Here is a 24,597-nt window from a genome sequence, read left to right as displayed (position 1 = left end):
TTTACCAACTTCTCCTTGAGTATTTCCTATAGTTTTATTTTTCATACAAAATTTTTGCTTCTACTTTTATGCTAGACTTACACATTTCACAAGTTGAAATTTCTTCCGGTAAAATTTCTAAAATATCATAAAAAGTTTCAACAAGTCCCTGCACACCTTGTAATTTATATTGAGGGTTAAGTAAAGTAACAGTTAAATAAATTTGAGGAATAGGAAAAAAAATTAAAATTTTTCAATCATACCTTCAATTGCAACTCTAAATTTTTTATTTTTTTTGTATTTAGAAAATTGAATTGTAATAGCAGAAATACTTATTAATACTGATGAAATAGTAGGATAATAAATTCCAGAAAACATGGTTGTAGCATCATAAAAAAGTCTTAAAAATTCTAATAGTTCATTAGTTTCTTCCCAATCTTCTTCACAAATTCTATCTAATGGGTTAGCATTATGAGCATTAAACATCTTTTGTATGGGTCCTTTATATTCCTAAGCAACTGAAAGCATTTCGTAAAAAGAATTCCACCTTGTTTTAATATGTCTTGAAATTTTTCTTGGTGGCAAATCACATAGTACACAACGCTCATTAAATTTCCTAATTCTAGCAGCTCTATGAGCATAAAAAATTCAGGCAACAACGTATTCAATTTTCATACAACCACAATCAAATAATGAAATATCATCGTGTACAACTAAATTTAATACGTGTGCAATACATCTAGCATGAAAAGCATTAACATCAATTGGACATAATCTAGTTTTTAACATACTAGCAACATTTGTATTATTAGATGCATTATCTAATGCGACAGACATTATTTTATCTATAAGCATATAATAATCTAAAACACTCAAAATATTTGAAGCTAAATATGCACCAGTTTTTTTCTCTACACATTCTTTATAACTTAAGATTCTTTTTTGCAAATTCCAGTTATTATCAATCCAATGTGTTGTAATAGTTAAATAATCATGTCCATTAACATTACGACCCATGTCCGAAGTTATAGACACTCTACAATCTAATTTGCTAAAAAAACAACGAAGATATTGACAATGTTTACCTTGATATAAAAACAACACCAGCTTTAACAATATTTCTTGAAAAACCTTTAAAAGAAGGATTATAAGTTTGTTGAATATATTCAATAAAATCGGGATGCGAAGGAAAACTATAAGGCAAACCACAAACATAAACCATTTTAGCTAAATTTTTGCGATCTCTTTCCTTATTATATTTACGTTGTGTTAGTGGACCTCTGGGGTTAGAAGGATCTAATGTTCCTTGAACCATGTTAGAAGCCCCTACCGATTCATTAACATTAATATCAACATCATTAACTGAAATTCCTTTTTTTCTATCGGCTAATGCTTTAGCTTCTTTATATTGAATCGGCACACAAGATAACAAATGTCTATTTAAGCCCCTCGTCCCACCTTGACCTCCACCTTGTTTATGTTTAAAAGGTTGCTTACACTTATTACAAATAACAATAGAGTTTTCCTTATCGAAAGTCATAAATTGCCACACAATAGAAGTTTTAGGGCGTTGATACTTTACCTTCTCCCTTGTAGGAGGTATATGGGGTGGGCGTCTACAATTTTGCTCCGTTGAATTTGTAGTTTCATTTGAAACTTCTGTCACCGGACTAGCAGGTGTATCTTCTAATTCATCTTCTCCCGAATCAACTTCTACTTCTTCACCTGAATTTTCATCAAGATTAGGATTAATATTACCATAACGTCGTTCTAAAATTTCATGATCGAGTTGAACATTTGAATCAATATCATAAGAAGTATCACATAAGTATAATCATTTGTATTAAATCTAACTCTAGACATTGATTTAGAAGAAGTACCACCACATTTACTCTTATTTTTTTCCTTACTACTTTTTTTATTAAAATTAAATAATGCCACTTGGTTCTTTCTCTTTTCCTTTATCGATATCTTTTTTGCTAGAACTCATATTTAATTATATGTAAAGTGTAATATAAAATAATAATAACACAAAAATTAATGACGAAAAATAAAATATAAATATTATGAAACAAATGTACCAAACGTCTGCATTAATAGCAGACGTTATAACCGATTCTTGAAGCTTGTAGTTTGTTGTAACTTGTAACTTGTAATTTGGAACTCCAATATTTGATAGCAAATATAATATGAAAACGTAGAATTGAAATATATGTATTATGATATAATATGAGACTTAAATGAAATAAAAAATTAAGACTTAAGATTGAGAGGATATACAAAATAGATGAGAGAATAGATGATTTTGTAAGAAATAATAAGTGATAGAGGGGTATTTATAATATTAAAAATGGGTTAAAGTGTATTTATGATAACTTGAGGGATTAAATTATAGTATTAAAAGTAGGGAGTGGTAGGGGGTGTTGGGGAAGTGAAAAAGGTGAATAAATCCGTTGGTGGTGGGGAGGGGAGCCCACTAGCCGTTGCCCCAACGGATACAATTAAAAAAAATATAAAAAATAGGGGATCCCGCGAAACCGGCCGATTCAGTCGGGTTGGGATCAGGATCGGGCCGGGTCAACGGGGACCAAAGGGTGAACCGACCCTTAACCGGTCCCCTATCCCGAAGTCCCTCCAACCCGCGAAATCATACGGGACAGGGTCCGGCGAGACGGGTCTTGAGCTGGTCGCGGGCCGGGGCGGGCCGATCCGGTCCCCTTGCCAGTCGTATGACTAGTACAACGACAAACACCAACAAACCTACTAACTTAATACGCACACATTCTCTACACTGTTTTATCTAAAGTCATATCCTCGATAGCATAAATTCTTATCTAATCACTTCTCCCTGATCGATAATTAATCAACCTAAAAAAAGTTACTAATCCTAAATATAAAAATCTTTTAGTGAAATAACATAACTTCCCCACATAGTCTATAGAATTTTTTTTTTTCACACCCACCACGTGACTCCTTTTTTGAACCGTCAAGATAACTCTCCCCCACCATTCATTGTGCGGTTCAGATTCACCCACATTATCTAACCCTTATCACCAAATGAACGGTTTTACATCCGACACGTGTCGTACCCGATTGAATATTATACCCCACGATCCAACGGATCCTGCATTTTCTCTTGCTCTTTTCTCCCTCATCTCTCTCTCTTCCCGGCCGGAAATATTTCCCGGCGAAAATCTCCGGCGAGCGTTTCTCCCCATTTTTGTTTTTCTGTTTTTATCCCATCTGTTTGTATACAATTTAGATTTTTCTCGCCGGAAATCCATTTTCGCCCTTTTTAATTTTCGCCGGAAAATCCAAACCCAGTTAAAATTTTCGGCTGAAAACATCATCTCCAACTCCCCGGAGATAAAGGGGTTTTTTTCGTTTTTGTTGTTTTAGCAGGAAAAGGTGTTTTTCTCGAGTACCCTTTTTGAATTTTGAGAAATTGGGGATTGGCGATGGCTGATTCAGACAACGAATCAGGAGGTCACAACAACGCGAACAGTGAAGGATCAACAAGGGAGCAAGACAGGTTCCTTCCGATAGCTAACGTGAGCAGAATAATGAAGAAAGCTTTACCGGCGAACGCGAAAATTTCAAAGGATGCTAAGGAAACAGTTCAAGAGTGTGTATCGGAATTTATCAGTTTCATTACCGGAGAAGCATCGGATAAGTGTCAGAGAGAGAAGAGGAAGACGATTAACGGTGATGATTTGCTTTGGGCTATGACGACTTTAGGATTCGAAGAGTATGTTGAGCCATTGAAAATTTACTTGGCCAAGTATAGAGAAATGGAAGGGGAAAAAACTACTATGGGTCGTACAGGGGAGAAAGATGGGGGTGGTGGAGATATGGCCGGAGGTGGTGGTGGAGTTAGTTCTGGGGGTGGGTATAACGGTGGTGGTGGTGGTGGTATGTATGGTGGTATGGGTGGTTCAATGATGTATCATCCTCAAGGTGGTCATCAAATGTATGGTAGTCATGGGCCATATAATCATATGGGTGGGGGTGGGGGTGGGGGTTCCGGTGGTGGAGGTTCCGGTCAAGGGCGGAGATAAAATATATAAACTTCAAATTCTGACTCGATACCGAGCCAAAGTAGGTGGGAGTTGTGGTGGTAGAGGAAGTTTCAGAATATTATAAATTTTAAATTCTGACTCGATGGCGGGTCAAAAGTATACGGTAATTGTGGTGGTGGAGGCTTCAGAATAGAATATTATGAACTTTAAATTCTGACTCAATGACACGCCAAAGTAACGATGATTGTGATGGTGGAAATATATTATAAACTTTAAATTCTGACCTTGCGATTCGATTACAAAGCCAAGCAAGGTGTTACAAGAAGGTGATGATAAATTTGGAAAAATTTAATCAAAATTAATCATATGATGTATCATTGTGTTGATAGCTAGTTCTATTACTTTACTTAGGTCCTTTTTTTTTTTATATATATAATTTATATTTTTGAAGCACATTGACATGTGAAGTTTAAAGGTAATGCTTTAGCTTCTTTTTTTCTTTTGAAGTTGGGAGTATTGGTAGTAATGGGTTACATGTGTAGTACTTTTGTGGAGAAAAGGATATTGTTGATGATTTGTAATGGAGAAAAAAAGTAGTAATAGTACTATGTACATGATGATATATTATAACCTTCAATTGAAGGCACTTGAAATATGTGAATTTAATGGGACAATGAATGAGATGCTATTTATGTTTTTTTTTTCTTTTAACTAGTATGCTAGACTACTATGCTTTTGACAATTGCCACCACAAGACCTCAAATGTCACCTCTAAGTTAGTGGCAAATTTAAATGGCATAAAATATGTGTTTTAAATAAGTAAACACTTAGATTGATATTAAATTGAATAAGTAGACACACATTTTACGTGGTATAATGTATGTAGGACGTCATGTAGGATGTGAATGGACACATAAGACGTCGAGTGGACACATATTTACTCGTTTAACTTTATATAAGTTTAAGTGTCTGCTTGTGCATATCCAAAGTCTGAGGGTATTATTATCATATGAATTCAAGTTAAAGAACACATTTGTGTATCATGCCAAGTAAAATTATGTGTTTGAGAGTATAATATTCAAGTATACTCTATTTTTCTAGATCTCACTTTTGAGATTTACTGAATATATTGTTATTATGTTTGTGAGTTCGATAGAATGTAGTACTTAGTTGAATTTTGAGTGTAAAAAACACTAATATAAATAGAATTTATGTACATCTTAATTCACGAAAATTTATAACAAATTTGAAAATTTGAATTTATCACTATACTTTTTTATTATTGGATGTCACAAAGGGACAATCAACCACTGTTGTAACACCTTAAAAACTAGCAAAATTATTGAATTTACCATCTCATTTCAAGATTTACGCTCTATTTATCTCAAAATATTTGTTATCTTTTATTTTTGAGGTGTATTTCTTTACCAAATTGATATAAGAAGTTTTTAACCTGTACTATTATTTTTCATACTATTTCCTAATATCTTAATATTAATATTTTATAACTTTCAAATATCTTTTAATGTATTTATTAAAATATTAAATTAATTTCTAACTTAAAAACTTTTTTTTGGTGAAAAGAAAAACTAGTAATAGTAACAGCAGTTAGGTTTTTCAGTTAAAGAGTTGCAGAAATATATATATTACTCCATATTATATGAAATTGACTGCTGCTAGACATTTGCGGCAAATGTTAAGAATTGGACATGCTCTGTCTAAATCAACAAGATAAAAAGGGTAAAATTTATAAAGTGCTAAATTCGTAGTACTATTTTTAAAATAATTTTTTGTGTTTTTACTCGATGTTCGTTATCTGATTTATGTTGAGTCAATGGTGAATTGAGACTATACAAATAGATTTTCTTTATACTAAAAATAGATTATCCCTTTTTTATTTGTTTATCTTAGAAAATCAAAAGAGATTAAATCATTTTCATCCAATATTACTGTTATCATTAAATAATTACATAAAATATAAGTAATCAATAAGTACTTAAATTTATAATACATAATTAATAAGATTAATTTAATAAATTAATACTTTCTTAATTATAATGAACTTCTAGCTCTTGCCAACTGGATTGGGCTTTGCTAAGATAAGGCCCATAATACCTTTTTTTGGGACAAAAATCTACTCTCTCCCTCATAAACGATTTTCAATTGTTTTGTTTTTACTATTGCATTCTAAAGAAAAGAATTTTAATCTTGTATTTTAAAAATTAGAGGCATTTATAACATACAAAAACATCATCAAAGGATGTGGTGCAGTGGATGAGACTGATCTTCCCTTAATCAGATGTAATGACCCTCCAGGCCATTTCCTCTATTTTCTGATCTTTTCGGCGTTTAGAGCTTTCCTGTAGTGACTCCAAGTCATTTATGACTTGTTGAGACTGACGACAGTCTGTCACTTGGTTTTTTTCTTGGGTTTTGTGTAAGTTTCCGTGTTTTGGGAGCTTTTAAAACTTGAATGGTTGATTTCGATCAAAAGTTTAGAAAAGCGAGAGTTTGGGTTAGAAGGACCTTTTGTGCAGATCCCGAGGCTTCTGGACTCATTCTGAGCCACCTTATGGATTTTGGCTAAAATGAAGCTTGGGTGTGGGATCCACTTTTTGTCAAAACTTCATGATGATGTCAGAGGTCTTAGATATGAAAAAAAATCGTTGATAGGAAGTATTTTACCCCAAATGGGCGGCGTGAATCAGAATTAATCGAACTCTAATACGAATACTTTAAAATGAAAGTAAGACATAATGTAAAATTGTAAATTGACATATAGAAATATTAAGCCAAAGAAAAACTTATAGAAGAAAATGAACTCACACCTGTTATGTGAAAGACTCTTATCGGAATTATTAGATTATAAGTTAAGGTGATCTCCACCAACATCTTTTTAGTTAGATATTTGAGAAAAGTAAAGAACATTTTTTGTGTTTCAACTTTTGATTAATTAGTATAAAATTTCATATGCTTTTTTATTTTAATTAATATATAATTAGTAGGTAGTGTGAAAGGAGAATAAAGTAATGCTTAACTTTTTTTAACAAGTAATAATAGTAAATCTTATAAAAGGTGTATTAAAAAAACACTTCTACCAATTACTCTAACTAAACCAACCTAACTTGAATAAACAAATAAAAACACGAAAACATTGTTCTTATATAAGGTGCGCAAATATTAGGTATTCATAATCATCATTCTATATAAATATAAATGTCATTAAATATTTTACCGACGTATGATATAATGATATTAACTCAATTGTCGTTAAATATTTTTGCGACAATAAATATATAGTTATTAAAAATAAAATTGATTTCCACTAAAAAAATTTACTGTAGTGTCTTACCTTTACGAAGTCATAACGTTTTCCTAATAAATTATAAGTAAAAATATTACTTCTTATGATAACTAATATCTTTGTTTACTTATCCAAACAACTAAAAATAAGTAAAACAATCTTTTATTATCTAGAAAAATATTTTCTAAGAAATACATTTCTCAATGAAAAAAAATATCTTCATACCAAACACACTTGGAGTCTACCTACTTAGTTATATAAGAAGAAGTAGATATATTGATCATATGAATAAAATTAACGCCTTCAAAATTAGTATTTTCTTTACTTTAAATCCTCCTGTAACAAACGTTACAACGAGATCATGTACGTCTAATATTATTCACGTAATAGGGAACCAAAGATGAGTGAAAATTAATAAATTACTTAGTTAATAAAGTTGATGTAAGTCATAAGAATATTTCATATAATCAACTTTTTTGACTGATTCTAAAATGACAAATCTAATTTTATTTATATTCATATTATAAGCAAAAAATTTCTACGAAAAACCTTTTTCACATATCAAACATCAATTTGAAATTAATAAATAATTTTCTACTTTGTCAATTTGTGATATATACATAATTTTCTACTTTGTCAATTTGTGATATATACGGAGTACTTACTAACGCCTTTAATAAATATATAAATATATCAACGATAGAACTACTCTCATGCAAATTATGAAAATGACATTAGATCTAACTATGATTAGGCTTATTCACCATCCACATTATTATTATTATTATTATTATTATTTTCATTTTTTTATTATAAAAATATAGCATTAGGTGATATATGTTGCTTAGGGGTGTTCACGGGTTGGTTTGGATCGGTTATTGGCTAAAACTAAAACCAAACCAACTAACTCGATTTTAAAAATATCAAAACCAAACCAAACCAAATATAATAAACATTTATCGGTTTGGTTGTTATCGGTTTCGGTTTGGTTTGGTTCGGTTATTTGGTTATTAACCATACACAAAAATAAAAGAAATAATTCATTCAAAACGTGAAAAAAGTAACTACAATCCATTCAAAATGAAAAATAGTCAAAATGAGTGACAATACTGAACTTTCTATCACTAAATTTACTATGAATAAAGCTTTAAAATTTACTATTTTGGTGTAGAAGGAAGAGACAATAACATTTTGAGTCCCACAAAGAATTGTCATAGACAAAACAGTTATTCGGTTATTAATCATACACAAAAATAAAAGAAATAATTCATTCAAAACGTGAAAAAAGTAACTACAATCCATTCAAAATGAAAAATAATTAAAATGAGTGACAATACTGAACTTTCTATCACTAAATTTACTATGAATAAAGCTTTAAAATTTACTATGTTGGTGTAGAAGGAAGAGACAATAACATTTTGAGTCCCACAAAGAATTGTCATAGACACCCATATACATGAAATCAATAAGATAAATGTTTTCACCTTGAGCATTTTTGCTTTCAATAAGTAAATTATAAAGAAATTTTGATGAAAACATAATTAAGATATTTAAAATTGTTTATAAAAATAATATATTAAGTATGTATAATAATAAAATATATGTATATAATTTATTGGTTCGATTCGGTTATTTATTCGGTTTTTTCGAACAAAATCATAACCAAACCAAATACTATCAGTTTTTTAAAATCTAAAACCAAACCAAATCTAAATAAAATCGGTTTATTTTATCGATTTGGTTCAGTTTTTATCCAAACCGTGAACACCCCTAAATTTTTGCTTATTAACAATGTACTTTACCAAGAGGAAATTAAATTACCGCGGATTTTTCAATGTCTTTTTTTTTTTGTTGCAAAAAATCTTTATTATTTTGCGCATAAGAAATCTGAAAGGATCATGTTCACCCACTTGTCTATTTTTGACTCAATTCNATATATATATATATATATATATATATATATATATATATGATTTTTTTCAAAATTGTTTACTTTTACTCACCATATTTAAAATTGCGATCAACTATTCTCTCGCCGTTATAAAACTAATGGTACATATTCGTCTCAACTAATTCTGGATCATTTTTAATTAATTTATTTGGAGGTTTGAGATTTTAATGATGAGTACTACGTAGTTTATTAAAATGGAAATAATTAGAAGTAAAGTCAAGAAAACTCATGAGAATTTATAAATAGAACGTGTTAATAATTATAATTTATATTCAATTTGTAACAACAATTGACTAATGACTAGTTAGCTACTTCATAGACCAATATTGCACTTTGAATTACTCCCTATGTTCCACATTATTTTTTATTTTTTGCTTTTCGAAATTCAAATAATAGGAATTTTAATTAATAATTAAATATGTATTTCTTATCATATAGACATATATAATAGGAATTCCTACTTATAGTATTTTATAATTTTTGAATAATAATATTTTTAAAATATTAAGTTGATAGTCTAATCAACACTTATTTTGGAATATACACCTTCCATATATCATCTATATATATTTATAAATATACCCCTCATTTACAAAGACTCCTACATCTCCTCTTATATTTTTCCCTCTTATATTCAAATACGTTTTATCATCGATCTATTGCCCAAAAATGACGCTCTCGTTGGAGAAATCCTCGATTTCTCTATTACTCTTACTATTTCTCGCTTTGACCACCAACTCCTCAGCCCACAATATCAGTCTTATACTCGCCAAACACCCTGAATTCTCAACCTTTAACCGTTATTTAACCCTAACTCACTTAGCTTCCGAAATCAATCGCCGCCAAACCATCACCGTTTGCGCGGTGAATAACGCCGCCATGGGCGACCTTCTCGATAAACACATGTCCATTTATACTCTCAAGAATGTTCTCTCTCTACATGTTTTTGCAGATTACTTTGGTTCCAAGCAACTTCATAGGATTACTAAGGGAACAACCCTAACTGCCACTCTTTTCCAAGCAACAGGTAAGATTCAAAATGACATATCGAATGGTCGAGTCAAATTTGGACAGGTTAAAACCGGGAAAATTAATAAACATTTGGAATAACAACCACCTTTTAGCCTCAGTTTGAAAAATAACTATTATTACGAAGTTTCAAATTTCACGAGTGATCAAATTCATGCTAATATTCTGAAGGTCACTTGTGAAATTTAAAGTGTATAATAATAGTTATTTTTCAATTATAGAACAGAGAAAAGGTTAATAAGCACAATTTCAACTAAACATTCATCCAAAATTTGCTTTGGTCAAGATGGGTCATAAGTCAACCCACCAAATATGATCCCCCCATTCCCCCCATTTTTTTTTTCTTTTGAAAAAATATGTAAATTTAAATATTAAGTTCTTTTATATTTACACAGTTTTCTATATATCTCTTTCATTTTTGGGTTGCATTTATTATATCGACCCAATAGTTTGATAGATCATTCCGGGTTCAAGATGTCATGTCAAGTCAACAAACAAATCATAACTCAACCTATTAAACCAGAGTTCTTTGAATGAATTATTAAAAAAACGTCTGATTTTATTATCTCTAGATTTAATTGAACCTACTATATATTTTTTAAGTTGAGGCTATAGTTAATGAATATTAGCCCTAGTACACTACTAGTTTCATTCATATATATTTTTTTCAAATAAGACAATATTTCTTGAACTCGTGACTTAATTAAAATTTTGAATTCGTTTCTACAGGTGAAGCTCCCGGAACCTCAGGGTACGTCAACATTACTAACATGAAAGGCAAAAAAGTAGGGTTTGCCACAGAAGACAACGATGGCCATTTCTCATCAAATTTCGTCAAATCCATACAAGAAATCCCTTACAACATCTCCGTCATACAGCTAAGCAACATCATCACATCCCCCGCCGCGGAAGCTCCCGTGGCTGCTCCGGCAGACGTTGATTTAATCGATTTAATGTCCAAAAAAGGTTGCAAAGAATTCGCAAAACTTTTACAAAATACCCAAATTTCGAAACAATTTATCGATCTTATGGAAAATGGTCTAACTGTTTTTTGTCCGATTGATAAAGTCGTTAACAATTTTTTACCTAAGTACAAAAATTTAACAAAAAATGGACAAATTTCTTTATTATTATACCATGGTATACCAGATTATCATTCTTTAGGCATGTTAAGGTCAAAAAATGGATTTATAAATACTATGGCAACAACAAAAGGTAAAAATAATAAATATGATTTTTCTATAAAAAATGATGGAGATAATGTAAAATTAGAGACAAATGTTGTAACAGCAAAAATTACTGGAACTTTATTAGATGATGAGCCATTAGCAGTTTACAAAATTGATAAAGTTTTGCAGCCAAGCGAATTATTTAAATCACAATCTATTAATTCCGACAATAGAGCGATGGGGCCGAGTTCCGGTGCTGATGATGGTGATGGTGATAGCAATGATGACGGTGACACGACTAATAATAATGGGGGTATGATTATGAATGTGGATGGTGGTTGGTTTGTGACATTTGTTTTGAGTATTGGTTTGGTATTTGGTTGAATAAATTAATTTGTGTTTTTTTATTCATTTTGGTATGCATGCAACATTATTTGATTGTATATTGTTTGATGAAAAAATAACCCTAAGTTTGCATTTTGTTATTTTCTCTTTGTAATTTTTCACTTCTATTCTATGGTAATCTTAGTTTTATAGTTCTTTAGTTTATAATATAAAAAAGATTACATGCATGCAAATGGAAGTATGTAATTGAATAAAGTGAAAACAACAACTATAGCATATTGGTGTACGTAGTCCCAGAAAGTAGGATCGAGGGAAGGTAGAGTCTATGTTGAGTCATAGACTTTACTTCTATATTATCAGTAAAGAGGTTGTTTTTGATAGATCCTTGGCTCAAGACAAAAACAGTCTAGAAAAAGACATAATAGAAGTACAAGAGACGACAAATAGTAACAGCAACAACAACATATCTCGATCTAGTGAAATTCCACTAAGTGAGGTCCCGAGAGGGTAGGGTATATACAAATCTTACCACTACTTCATGGAAGTAGAGAGACTATTGTCGGAAGACCCTCAACTCAAGTGCATCAAACCTTAGTAAATAAGAAGGAAACAATGAAGAAATTAAGCATAACCATTAATAAGAAAAGAATTGTAAAGTCTACAAGAAAGAAACGACAATAACAACAATAAAATATTGTGATAATCGAAACACAATCAACAACATAAGACAAGAACTACAAGAGTGTGACTAGTATTACAACATACACTAATTAACAAGCCTAAACCTTCGCAAAGCAAGACAAATACTTTATCCATACAACAAATAGTAACAAAAACAACAAATAGTAGCAGAACAATACTACAACAAAATAATATTATAACCGAACCACACGAAACAACTGATAGAAATAAAGTAAAAAATTATGTTAATATTTCAGATATGTTGAAAAAAAAATAGTTTTCTTTTCAATCGAAAAATAATTAATTTATTAATTTTTTAAAAAAAGTTCCGTTACCGGGAATCGAACCCGGGTCTCCTGGGTGAAAGCCAGATATCCTAACCGCTGGACGATAACGGATTGTTTGATAAATATTAATGTAACTTTTATTTAAATGTTATATCCTATATATGGTATAGAAAGTTGTTGGCAGAAAAAATAAATTTGGTGGTCCAACTAATAATTAACTATAATAATTAGGTAAAGAAATATTGTAATTCTATTGAGACAAGAAAACAATTATTGTAGTCCTATCTAGATGATATTGTAAATATTGAATAACAAGAAAAAAGAGAAAACTTCTTTCATATATGCGTCTCTTGATCTTAGTTTCCTCGTCTTTATTTCAGGATACAAACTAATTGGACTTAATTATATAAAAAGAAAAAACTAAATATACAAGATAATTTAGAAATAATTATAGAGAAAAATATAACATTATATCCATAGGGTTCAATTTTTTTTTTTAAATCCAGTTCACCATACTAACATGAGACAAAAACTTTTGGTGATAAAAGTTAGGTCAACATTTAAGATATTTTCGTCTATAAATATTAGTATAATCTATATTTAGAATTAGGAGATCAAAATTCTATTTTTGTCTATTAATATTAGTATATTTCATATAAGAAGTAGGAAACCAAAATTGTGTTTATGTCAAAATAGGATTTGTATAGTGAAAACAACAATATTGGACTTAATATGTTTATAGATAGACTTGCTAACGCTAATTTGGACAAAATACGTCGATGGATTCAATATTAGTATCAAAACCTAAGTATCCTAGAAACAATTATAATTCCAACCAAAATATTCCCACTGATATCATAATTGATATACTCACGGAACTTTCCGTGAAATCACTTATAAGGTTCAAAGGCGTTTACAGATCATGGTATTCGTTAATTAAAGATGAAAAATTTGTCAAGCAACACTATGATACTCACAAAATGAAAGATTTCAAAGAAATCTTAGAAGAATTATTTGGGAATTTTTTCTCTATTTTCACTGAACTAAAACTGTACAAAGAGTTGCTTACTTATCCATGTAAACTAAGGACTAGAAAGTCAATTTTTAAAGGAAGTAGGTAACCAACTCTGATTATATACTTTACATCTCATCCTATGCTAAAATAATCTAAAAAATCTTTTCCTATACAAAGTGAATTAAAATAAGCAAAGCTGTATATTGAAATGGGCTGCTGAAATGGCATTTGTGTGCTTCAGCTGGGATGAAACCCAAATATAAAATATCAGGCCCAAGAGACGTTTATTCCAGAATAAGGCCCTCAACCCGTGTCCGAATAAAGCTTATCTTCTTCATTCGCTTTCTTCATTCTTGGTGCTGCCAGTTGATGATCATGAGTTCCAACATTCCCCCTCAAGTAGGAGTCCGGAGATCGGACACCTAACTTGCCTAAAAAATGTCTGTGCAAGGGACCAACCAATGCCTTGGTAAAAAGATCGGCAATTTGAGAAGAGGAGGGGGTGAAATTGAGAGAGATAAGACCATCTACCAATTTTTCGCGAACAAAATGACAATCGAGTTCAATATGCTTCGTGCGTTCATGAAAAACTGGATTTTTGGCGATGTGGATCACTGCCTGGTTATCACACTGCAAAGATATTGGGAGAGAAGGAGAGACAGAGAGATCTGAGAGTAAACGGACAATCCAGGCGAGTTTAGCAACCAATCGACGCATGGATTGATATTCCGCTTCTGCAGAAGAGAGTGTAACAACAGATTGTTTCTTGGACTTCCAGGAGATAGGACAACCACCAAAACTAATATAGAAACCACTGATAGATCGTCGAGTATTAGAACAAGCCGCCCAATCTGCATCACAAAAACCAAAAATTTGGAATGAAGAATTCGAATTAATGAATAGCCCTAGTCCCAGATCCTTTTGTAGATAACGAAAAGTGTGATAAGCTGCCTGAAGATGACCTGTCCTTGAATTTTGCATAAATTGACTCAAAGTCTGAACAGTGTATGAAAGATTTAGACGAGAGTGAGTCAAGTAATTCAATTGCACTAAAAGTCGTCTATACATGCTGGGGTTGGAAAGGAGTTCTCCAGAATCTGCAGTCAATTTGATGGAAGAATCTAAAGGTGTGAGAGCAAATTTTGTCCCAATTTCTGAATGTTCAGCAATGAGGTCCAAGGCAAATTTCCTTTGAGTAACAAGTACTCCATCAGGTACATGTAGGAATTCCATACCTAAGAAGTAATTAGCAATCCCCAAATCCTTAATTTTGAATTCTGTATTGAGAAACAATTTTAACTCATCAATTTCCCTTTGATGGTTACCCGTCAACAGGATGTCATCGACGTAAAAAACCAATATAGTGACAAGGGTATCTGAAGACTTGGAAAAAAGTGAGTAATTATTCAATGATGCAACATAACCTCGTGTACCCAAAGCTGCTGATAGACGTGCATACCATTGGCGCGAGGCCTGCTTAAGTCCATAAAGAGACTTACGCAGCCTGCAAACATGCGAGAGAGATGAAAAAGGCATGCCCGGAGGAAACCGCATATAGACTTCCTCATTGAGGTCCCCATGGAGGAAAGCATTGTTTACATCAAGCTGAAAAAGAGTCCAATTGCGTTTAACCGCTATGCTAAGAAGGCAGTGAATGGTTGTCATTTTTACCACAGGTGAGTAGGTTTCATTGTAGTTGGTCAATTCTCGCTGTATGTCTCCACGTACAACCAATCGTGCCTTTAAACGTTCCAAACTCCCATTTGACTTAAGTTTCATTTTGTACACCCATTTGCAGGGTAATGACTTCTTTCCAGGTGGTAAAGGTACCACGTCCCAAGTGTTTTATTTAAAAATATATATAAAAGGAAAATGACTGAGTTTTCAAAAAATCGATTAAACTTATAGTTTAAGAGAAATCGAATTTCCAAAAGAATAGAGTCGCCACTTAATTTTTAGTAAAAAATCAAGAAAAACTTAAAGTCTTCAAAAGATTTAAACAGATAAAATCAATTGAAAATAAAAGGGTTCGAAGTTCAATGTACATTCCGAGAAGGTGTTGGGCCCTCGAAATGCCCGCTAACTCGCGGTTGACCGGCGATTTGACTAAAAATGATTTTGACTAATTTTAAAGTTTTAACTAAGTAAAAGAACTCATTTATTTTGACTTGTTTTGAAATTTTAACTAAATAAAAGAACTCCTTTATTTTAACTAATTTTTGAAATTTTAACTAAGTAAAAAAAACTCATTTATTTTAAAACTTATTTACTTACTACTATTATTATTATTATTTTATCATTATTAATATATATATATATATATATATATATATATATATTTATATTGTCATTTTTTTATTATTTAAAGGGAGATGAATTAAAGGGGAATTTTTCTAAAGGGGGAAGTTTTCTAAAGGGGAATAACTTAAGTGTTGACAATACAAAAATTAAAATAGAAGCTAGGTAATAAGAATATGCATAAAATAACTATTTATGTTTTTTTTTTTTTATATGAAAGCTAAATGGCTATCTGGGAATTAATTGAATTCAACCATAAAAATAAATAAAACGTTAGTCAATCAACAAATAGATGAACAAATAAATTAAGAGGGATATATTGAATTTGGGCTTTTGCCCAAATTTTCCAAATCTGCAAAAAAATAAAGATGAAGTAATAATTCATTTGGGCTTTGGCCCATTTTCCATCTTCCTTGCTCATGATATACACAAAGTGCGTATTTGAGGTATACGCCATGTATATCGCTAATTCTCGAACTTCCGAACCTGTAATTTTATTTTAACTATGTATCTCTGCGTTTTCCACCTGTATTTTTCACGTTTTTGCCCTGTATATCATATTTTCTGACTGTATATTGGTGTATACAGCAGGTATATCGGTCTGTTTTCAGCGTTTCGGAACATGAAAATTCAACTTTCAGCCCGTATTGTCAATTTCCAACCTGTACGTCTGTTTCCTTAACCTGCCCTGATGGCTGACTCAAGAAATATGCATATTGGGCCCTTTATGGCCCATCCGAAATGCACGAGGGGAAACTTGAGTCCAAGTGACTCGAGTTGGCATCACATGACAAAGTGAAAGAAAGAAATATTAGCATCTAACTTGCAACGACTTAATCAAGTAAGAAAATTGAACATTTAAAAATGCAAAATCCCAACATTCCCAAATGGCCAGTGCCTTGCTACACTTAAATATTGATAAAACACATATGATTTCAAAAGGGAAAGAAGACAGAATGGTTTAAGATGAACACACGAAGTCCAACAAATAATATTGGCGTACGAGTTTAAGAAGACAAATTTAAATAGAGCTTATATGCATCAGGTGACAATAATGAAGTAAAAAAAAAATAATACTTTTGACATAAAGATGACACACTTAGATCAGTGAGATATAACTATATTTAAACATAAGACAATTTAGAGCTAAATTGGTCATTTATCGGAAAACATTCACTTATACAATATGAAAAGACAAATATTCATAATAAGTAGATGAATCTGAGAATGACTAAAATGAGATCAACCAACCACAAATAAATACGAGAGGAATCACAACACTTAAAGGCAATGGAAGTCCTATAAATTTTGATCTAATCAAGGTCAAATTTTAAAAGGAGAAAGACACAAACTAGAAAGAGTATTAGATGAAACAAGCATAATGGATAGATTCTAACGAGTGAACGAAGAGGACAAATGAACAGATGCTTCACTAGTCGGAGATGGTGCAGCTGAACTCGAACTGCGCCACAGGTAGTCAAGAAATCCGAATTGTTAACAAAATCTTATACTTAAAACTCAGCGGCGAAGTTGGATCAACACAAACAGGCAAAGCGGAGGCATAACAATGGCTCTAACATGTCACTCAAAGTAGTGAGGAAACAAAGAGATTCGACAAACCGGGAAAACTAAGCCATCGGAATGAACATGAGATTACACTAAGTGCTATTTATCGCATCAGATCCGGAAAACATTTAGATAGTAACATTAAAGAAAATATCAAACTAGGCAGTAACTAAAGACTAAAGATAACTACAACTAAGACTATGATAGAAGAAATTTAAGGAAGACTAAATAAAATGCACCTCGATACATAATACTCTAGCAGCAGACAGAAGATACGACATCTTAATGTTCAAACCATATTAAGAAGCACATGAAAATCCAAAGAAAATAGACATTCGGGCAGTAACGAAGCAACACACACCATTTGCAAAGGGAGAACAAGAGGTAAGAATGAGAATGTTACCTATTCGGAGTGCAGCGAGCTGGAGCAACGAGCAGAAGGTAAGCAGCAACTTCACACCCAGGAGAGTTCCGAGAACTTCAAGCAAAGACCCGAATCGACTTCTAACACGTACCCTTTTAGATCAATTTTTCTTCTAAAATTCCTTTTTGCTAACAATTTCCTCTAAACCTAAAATTTCCAATTTCCAAAAAAATCCCCCCCATCAACAGTCAAGACGACAAAATATATAAAGAAGAAGAACTAGGGCAGATTGGGGGGGGGGGGGGGGGGGGGAGAATCCGATAAAATTCGGATTCAAGGGCCCATTACAAAATTCAAAAATCAAAATCTTTCACTGATTTGGAGAAACACCCCTTTTTCTGAAAATTCAACCCATTCCGAAAGAGGAAGGGCGAATTGACGCTTGGGATCGATCGACTCGTCCTTGGAGTGCTACGTGGCGGGATCACGCGGCCACCAGGATGATTTTCCCGTGCTGGAAGGTGCTGTACGACCTACTGGCGAGGCAAAAGAGAAACGACGAAATTGGATGCCGTGTAGCTTCCGTGAATCGCCGTGTATTCTTTGCCATTGTCGTGTTTGGACTGTTGTTGCGGCTGATGTTTTTAGGAATTGATGTTAACATTGAGCATATGGGTCTCTTTACTGATGGGAGGAATTGGGCCGGGTCGTTGTGCTGGGAATAATTGGTTTGGGCTGTTAATTAAGGGAGATGGGCTGTTGGAAAATAAATGGGAGTTGGGTCAAAGGGGTTGAAAGGATGGACTGCTGGAAAGGCCCAAATTTGGTCCCTTAGGATGGGTCAAGGGTGAAAACAAATTAATTTGGTGAGAATTAAGTTAAGCTTTGGCCATATGATTTAAATTATAGCCAATTGAAAATTAAAGATGTAGCCAAATTGGATTAGTTTGAATAAATTCGGCTAGCAATTTAAATAAGACAAATTAACATAATTAATTTATGAGCTCTTTAATCTTAACGGAATAAAATAATTAACTTAACCATAAACTAATCGATTTGCCTATAAACTCATTAATTCAAAATTGAAACCATAATTCAAACTAGAATTAAATAACTAAAATATTTATTTAAACCGAGTAAAAAAAATCTTTTGATATGATTTTCCAACATTTATAAAATATACTACTTACGTATATAATTATATGAAATATATTTATTATTCGAAATACTATAAAAACTGATTGAAAATACTTAAAATAACCTTAAAACTATTCAAATCTTTTTAAAAGCTAATTATTCTAAATCGTTTGGAAATTAAGAGACTCAGAAACTAATTATTATCGGGGAAGATCAAAATTGGGTGTCAACACCAAATAGAATTGGACGCAAGAGCATCCAGTTCTTGTTGCATAGCAAGTTGCCATCCAGGGTGCGAGGCTGCTTCATGGTAAGACTCGGGTTCCCTTATGCCACTTATAGCATCACTAAGATTCTGGTTGTGTGTGCTCAATAAGGAATAAGGAAAAGAATCAAGAGGAAAATAAGAAACACTAGGTGAAATCACAGTAAAGGCACTATCACAAATAAAATCACCTAAATGTTTAGGAAAAACATATTTTCTTGTTGATCTGCGCAAATCTTCTGCCTGAGGTAGCACATGAGAGGGAATAGGTGAAGTAGGAGAAAAAAAATCAGGAGTAGACACGATGGGAGTTGGGGAAGAAACGGGATCGATAGGTGAAAGAGAAGAGTCAAAAGGATCCTCAAGATTTGGAGGAGGGTTGTTTAAGGGAGTACAAACCCGAGGAGATGTGGAAGGAGTAGGAATTGGGGATTCTGGGAACAAAGGTTCATTTGAAAGAAAAGACCCTGGGAAAAGTTTAGACATAGGTTCTGATTTGGTGAAAGGAAAAATAGACTTAGTAAACTTCACATTTCTGCTCACCACAACCTGGTTAGTCTGAAGATTGAGAACTTTATACCCTTTCTTCCCAAAAGGAAAACCTAGAAGAACACCTGGAAAAGCTCTTGGAGCAAGTTTGTCCCTATTAGCAGATAATGTAGACACAAAACAAAGACAACCAAAGGGTCTAAGTTGAGAGTAAGAGGGACTTTCTTTAAACAATTTTTCACGAGGACTGATGTTTCCCAAAACTTTAGAGGGAAAAAGATTTATCAGGTAGGTGGCAGTAAGAATGGTTTCTCCCCCATATTTGGAAGGTAGGTGAGACTGATACAAAAGATGTCACGCCCCGAGCCTACACCCTGGGCGGGACCGGCACCCGGAGATCATTTCTGGCCCCAAGAGAACCCTTGGCCTGGCTTTCTTAACTCAGCAGAAACCTAACCCAACAGAATTCAGTGCTCAATACTACTCCCAAAAATACTTTGGCTCACAAGTGTCTTTAAACACATCTTTCTTTAACTTGAGATAATTACTCAAAATCTAGCCCAAAGGCTCTTTTGGAATCGATGTTCCTTTCTTACTTAAATGTAAAAACATTTAGAAACTTCTTTGGGAAATACATAGTTCCCTAATAACTTTGGAGAAATGGACTCGACTTTATGCTCTTGACTTAACTTGAAACTTGAGACTTCACTTGGCTTGAAACTCTATACCCTTTACTTGACTTGAAACTCTATACCCTTTTACTTGTCTTGAAACTTGAGTCTTAAAAATGAAGTTAAAATGTTCACTAAAGACTCTTGAACAACTTAAAAAAAACTTGTTTTGACTTACTTAACTTCTAAGCTTGGCTCTAACTTCACTTGACATGGAAACTAACTCCCCTTTAATCGGATTATGAATTCAAGGTGTTTGATCACATGTTATGGATGAGTTTGGGATGTTAAGATGTACCTTAAAGTATTGGAAACAACTATAAAACATAGGTACTTTACCAAGGAATATGTATGAAAAAGTGGAGAATGAAGGTAACGGGAAGGATTGGCGTCCTTGGCGCTCTCAGAGGTGCGGGGCGCCAGCTCTCAAACTTCAGAGGGGCTTGCTAGGCACTCTGCCAGGCTTCAGCCCTCAACTTCAAAGGGGCCTGCTGGGCACTCTGCCAGACGTGCCAGCCCTCAACTTCAATGGTTTCAGCCCCAGTCACTTAGAAACATAAAACCCCTCAACATACAATAGATTCAACTCAAGAACACAACCGAAAACATATCCCGCATCAACAAAAACTTCAACAACACAACTAACTACTCCAACAACCAAAATAAATCTTTTCTTGGAATTAAAAATGAGTTGGCATGTGGGGGTATGAACCAACCAACACTATGAACTTACATACAATAGATTCAACTCAAAAACACAACCAAATCATGTCCCAAATCAACAAGGGACTTCAACAACACAATTAACAATATCAACAACACAACCAATAACTCCAAACAGCACAACCAATCTTTTCTCAATAATAAAACGAGTTTGGTGTGTGGGGGAAAGAATCAACCCATCACTATGAACTCACATACCTAGTAGGGATCACCCCCGACGATATCCACGATGATCTCCTTGATTGCTTTTCTCTTCTCCTCTTCCTTCTCTTCTTTCTCTCTTCTCTCCCAAGCCCTAACTCTTTACTCTTTAAAAAAATGAGACAAATTGATCTAAAATCAGTCTAACACTTTAATATAACCAAAACAATTGATTAGGGAAAAGACCAAAATACCCTTAAAAATTTCCGGACGGAAATCCTTGCCAACTGCCCAACTTCCAAAGGGCATAAATCACTCATACAAACTTGGAATCGAGCAAACTCAGTGGCGTTGGAAAGGTCATTCCAAGGGCTTTCCAAACATATCTGGAAATACAACTAACTCATCCTGAAACAGGAGTTATGACTATTTGAAGTTGACCAAAAACTCATTTTTTTTCCACACTTAACCAAATTTTCCAGATTCTGAATTTAGCCAAATTTCTAGATTCTGAACTTAGCCAAATTTCCAAATTTTGAATTTTTCCAAAAATGACTACTTCCAATTTCAAGCTTATTCATATTCATTTTAAATTGTCGGATGTTACAAAAGAGCCCTGCAAATTTCAAGGAGATGTTTGTGCTTCCTTTTTGCTATCCCATTTTGTTGTGGGGTAGCAACACGAGTGGTTTGATGAACAATACCTTGTGAAGTAAAGAAATCTGAGGGAAGAACACCTGAACCTAATTCATAGGCATTATCAGACCTAATAATTTTTACTTTTTTATCAAACTGTCTCTTAACATAAGATAAGAAAGATCTCAATATTGGGAATGCATTAGATTTTGTAGAAAGTAGAAAGGTCCATGTAGATCTGGTGTAGTCGTCTACAATGGTGAGGAAGTATTTTACCCCTTTTTAGGTTTGGGTCTTATAGGGTCCCCAAGTATCAATGTGCAATAATTCAAAATTGTTTTTGGTGGTAATATGGCTTTTAGAAAATGGCAATTTGTGGAGTCTAGCCATTGGACAAATATCACAAGGAAAATCATCTTTCTCACCTTCTGAATAACATATATCTTTAATGTGCCTCATAAAAGCGTATGGTAAATGCCCCAACCTATAATGCCAAAGTTTTCTAGAGTCAAGAGAATAAAAAAGAGTATTCATTGCATTCATAATCTGATCATTACAAACTACAGGATTCTTGACTAATTTAGAACGAAAAGACTTAACATCAGACACTACATGTTTGGACTTGACATGATGTTTGGGAGAAATTAAAGAAGATTGAAAACTAGAAGACTCAATTGAAAAGGGATTGGAATCTGATGTGCAATCCTTCAGTACATATAGACCAGCTGCAGCTTTACCAAAACTCTGTTTCCTGTTGAGATTGAGGTCCTGTAGAAAATACCCATGTTTAGTAAAAAGAAAACCAAGCTCAGTTTGATCAACAAATTGGCTTACAGAAAGTAAACTGTGTTTAAAAGAAGGAACATAGAGCACACTCTGTAGCTCTAAATTAGGAGTGAGGGAAACTATTCCTATGCAAGTGATAGAAACCTTATAGGAATTAGGTAGAGTAACCGAAATTGGTCTAGAAAGATATTTTATGTCATGAAGCAAAGATTTGTCATAAGTCATGTGTTGAGAAGCCCCCGAATCTATGATCCATGGTTTAGAATTAAAAACAGTGAAACATGAAGAATAAGCACTCAAAATAGTTGCAATACCAGCCATGCTTGCAAAATGGTTTTCAGAACCTGATGCTTGGGAATCCCCACTTTGGACATACTTAAATATCTGTATCAATCTATCACACTGATTCTTAGTGAAAACTTGAGAATTCACAATATTTGACATAGTGCTTGATCACACATTTTTGCCAGAATGCTCATTGAGCATAATTCCTTCCTCAGAAGCAGTAGTGAAATTGTTTTCTCTTGTACCAACTGCATTAGCTTTAGCATTGTTGTGAGGCTTCTTTGTCTTGTTTGTAAACTTGTAATCTGCAGGGTACCCAATCAACTTATAACAATTTAATCTTACATGGTTGGTCTTCTTACAGTAAGTACAAAACATGTTATTCTTCTGTCCACTGTTTTGGTAACATGCTCTTGCAACTTGATTGTTCACCCTGGATTGTGGATTGTTCCTCTGTTCATTCCATCTTGTTACATTAAAGCTAACAGAATCTGGAAATCCTATGTTTCCATTATGCACTTCTCTTTGAGATTCCTCATGTAAGATCATGGAATAAGCTTGATTAGTAGAGGGTAGGGGTTTCATCATCAGAATATTCCCCCTACACCCTGAATACATTTTGTTGACACTCAATTTTGACCCTCCCTAATATAAATTAATCATCGAGCTTCCTAAAATCTAAACTATTTGAAATAATTAGCTTCATAAAATTCAAAATAATTTTCAAGTCATTTTAAGTAGTTTTGTCATTTTTATAAATTTTAAAATAATAAATATGATATTTTATATAATTATGTGTCAAATTAGTATATTTTATAAATATTTGAAAATCATATCAAAATATTTTTATTTCTTTTAGCTAAGTGTTTTACTAACTTAGTTTAATTTAAATCATAATTACGATTTTGAATTAATTAGTTCATTTTTAAATTAATTATATTATTATCAAATTAATTATTTTATTTCGTTAAGAATAAGAAGCTCATTAATTAATTAATATTAATTCATCTTATTCGAATTTTAGCCAAATTCAAAATGGCTATTTTCTTAATTCAATTGGCTATGATCTAAATCCATGTAGCCATTCCCAATCTAACCCCCTTTTCTTACTTCATCTTTAACTCTTTATAAGAAGCCCAAAATTCTAGCAAATGGCCCAAATTTTGAGCCCAATTCCCTAACACTTTTATCAGCCCACCTTCCAATTCCAGCACACAATTCTAATTCAATAACCCACCAAAAGACCCAATACATACAACAACATCACCAGCAACGTGCAACACTAAGCAACCCCACTTCATTCTCCTTCTTTTTCGCGCACAACAGTAGCAAAACGGACCCCTGTACGTTTTTCTTCTTCTCCTTCCTCCAGCAATGCTCCAAACGAGTGCAACAGTCTAGCAACGTGAGCAGCCCAGCAAATCACGAGCCCAGTCCAGCTCCAACGTCCACATTCT

At 32.9% G+C, this 24,597-nt stretch overlaps 3 protein-coding genes and 1 non-coding gene across 5 annotated transcripts in view; 3 read left to right on the top strand and 1 right to left on the bottom strand.

Annotated features, from left to right (window-relative positions):
- Nucleotides 1-24,597, top strand: part of LOC125862143 (uncharacterized) — a 339,538-nt gene that overhangs the window by 158,478 nt on the left and 156,463 nt on the right. The gene's annotated exons all lie outside the window — the stretch shown is intronic.
- Nucleotides 3,024-4,610, top strand: LOC125862146 (nuclear transcription factor Y subunit B-3-like). Its single transcript, XM_049542150.1, has one exon. It carries the CDS (start codon nucleotides 3,438-3,440, stop codon nucleotides 4,035-4,037), a length of 600 nt encoding a protein of 199 aa, XP_049398107.1. The 5' UTR covers nucleotides 3,024-3,437; the 3' UTR covers nucleotides 4,038-4,610.
- Nucleotides 9,885-11,854, top strand: LOC125862132 (fasciclin-like arabinogalactan protein 2). Its single transcript, XM_049542132.1, has 2 exons — nucleotides 9,885-10,280; nucleotides 11,012-11,854. The coding sequence occupies exons 1-2, from the start codon at nucleotides 9,923-9,925 to the stop codon at nucleotides 11,833-11,835; spliced, it is 1,182 nt and encodes a 393-aa protein (XP_049398089.1). The 5' UTR covers nucleotides 9,885-9,922; the 3' UTR covers nucleotides 11,836-11,854.
- On the bottom strand, nucleotides 12,804-12,875 carry TRNAE-UUC (transfer RNA glutamic acid (anticodon UUC)). Its single transcript has one exon. It is a non-coding gene; the product is annotated as a tRNA-Glu (tRNA).

Source organism: Solanum stenotomum, chromosome 4 (genome assembly GCF_019186545.1).
Source record: "Solanum stenotomum isolate F172 chromosome 4, ASM1918654v1, whole genome shotgun sequence".
In the NCBI taxonomy this organism is placed as follows: Eukaryota; Viridiplantae; Streptophyta; class Magnoliopsida; order Solanales; family Solanaceae; genus Solanum; species Solanum stenotomum.
The sequence above is the reverse complement of the archived record's forward strand: the minus strand, read 5'-3'. Positions and strand labels throughout refer to the sequence as shown.

What these genes read in the sequence shown, in the direction of transcription:
- LOC125862146 (XM_049542150.1), top strand. Translation starts at nt 3,438, where the DNA reads ATGGCTGATTCAGACAACGAATCAGGAGGTCACAACAACGCGAACAGT.
- LOC125862132 (XM_049542132.1), top strand. Translation starts at nt 9,923, where the DNA reads ATGACGCTCTCGTTGGAGAAATCCTCGATTTCTCTATTACTCTTACTA. An exon ending in CACTCTTTTCCAAGCAACAG is followed by an intron (nt 10,281 to 11,011) that starts GTAAGATTCAAA and finishes TCGTTTCTACAG; the next exon opens with GTGAAGCTCCCGGAACCTCA.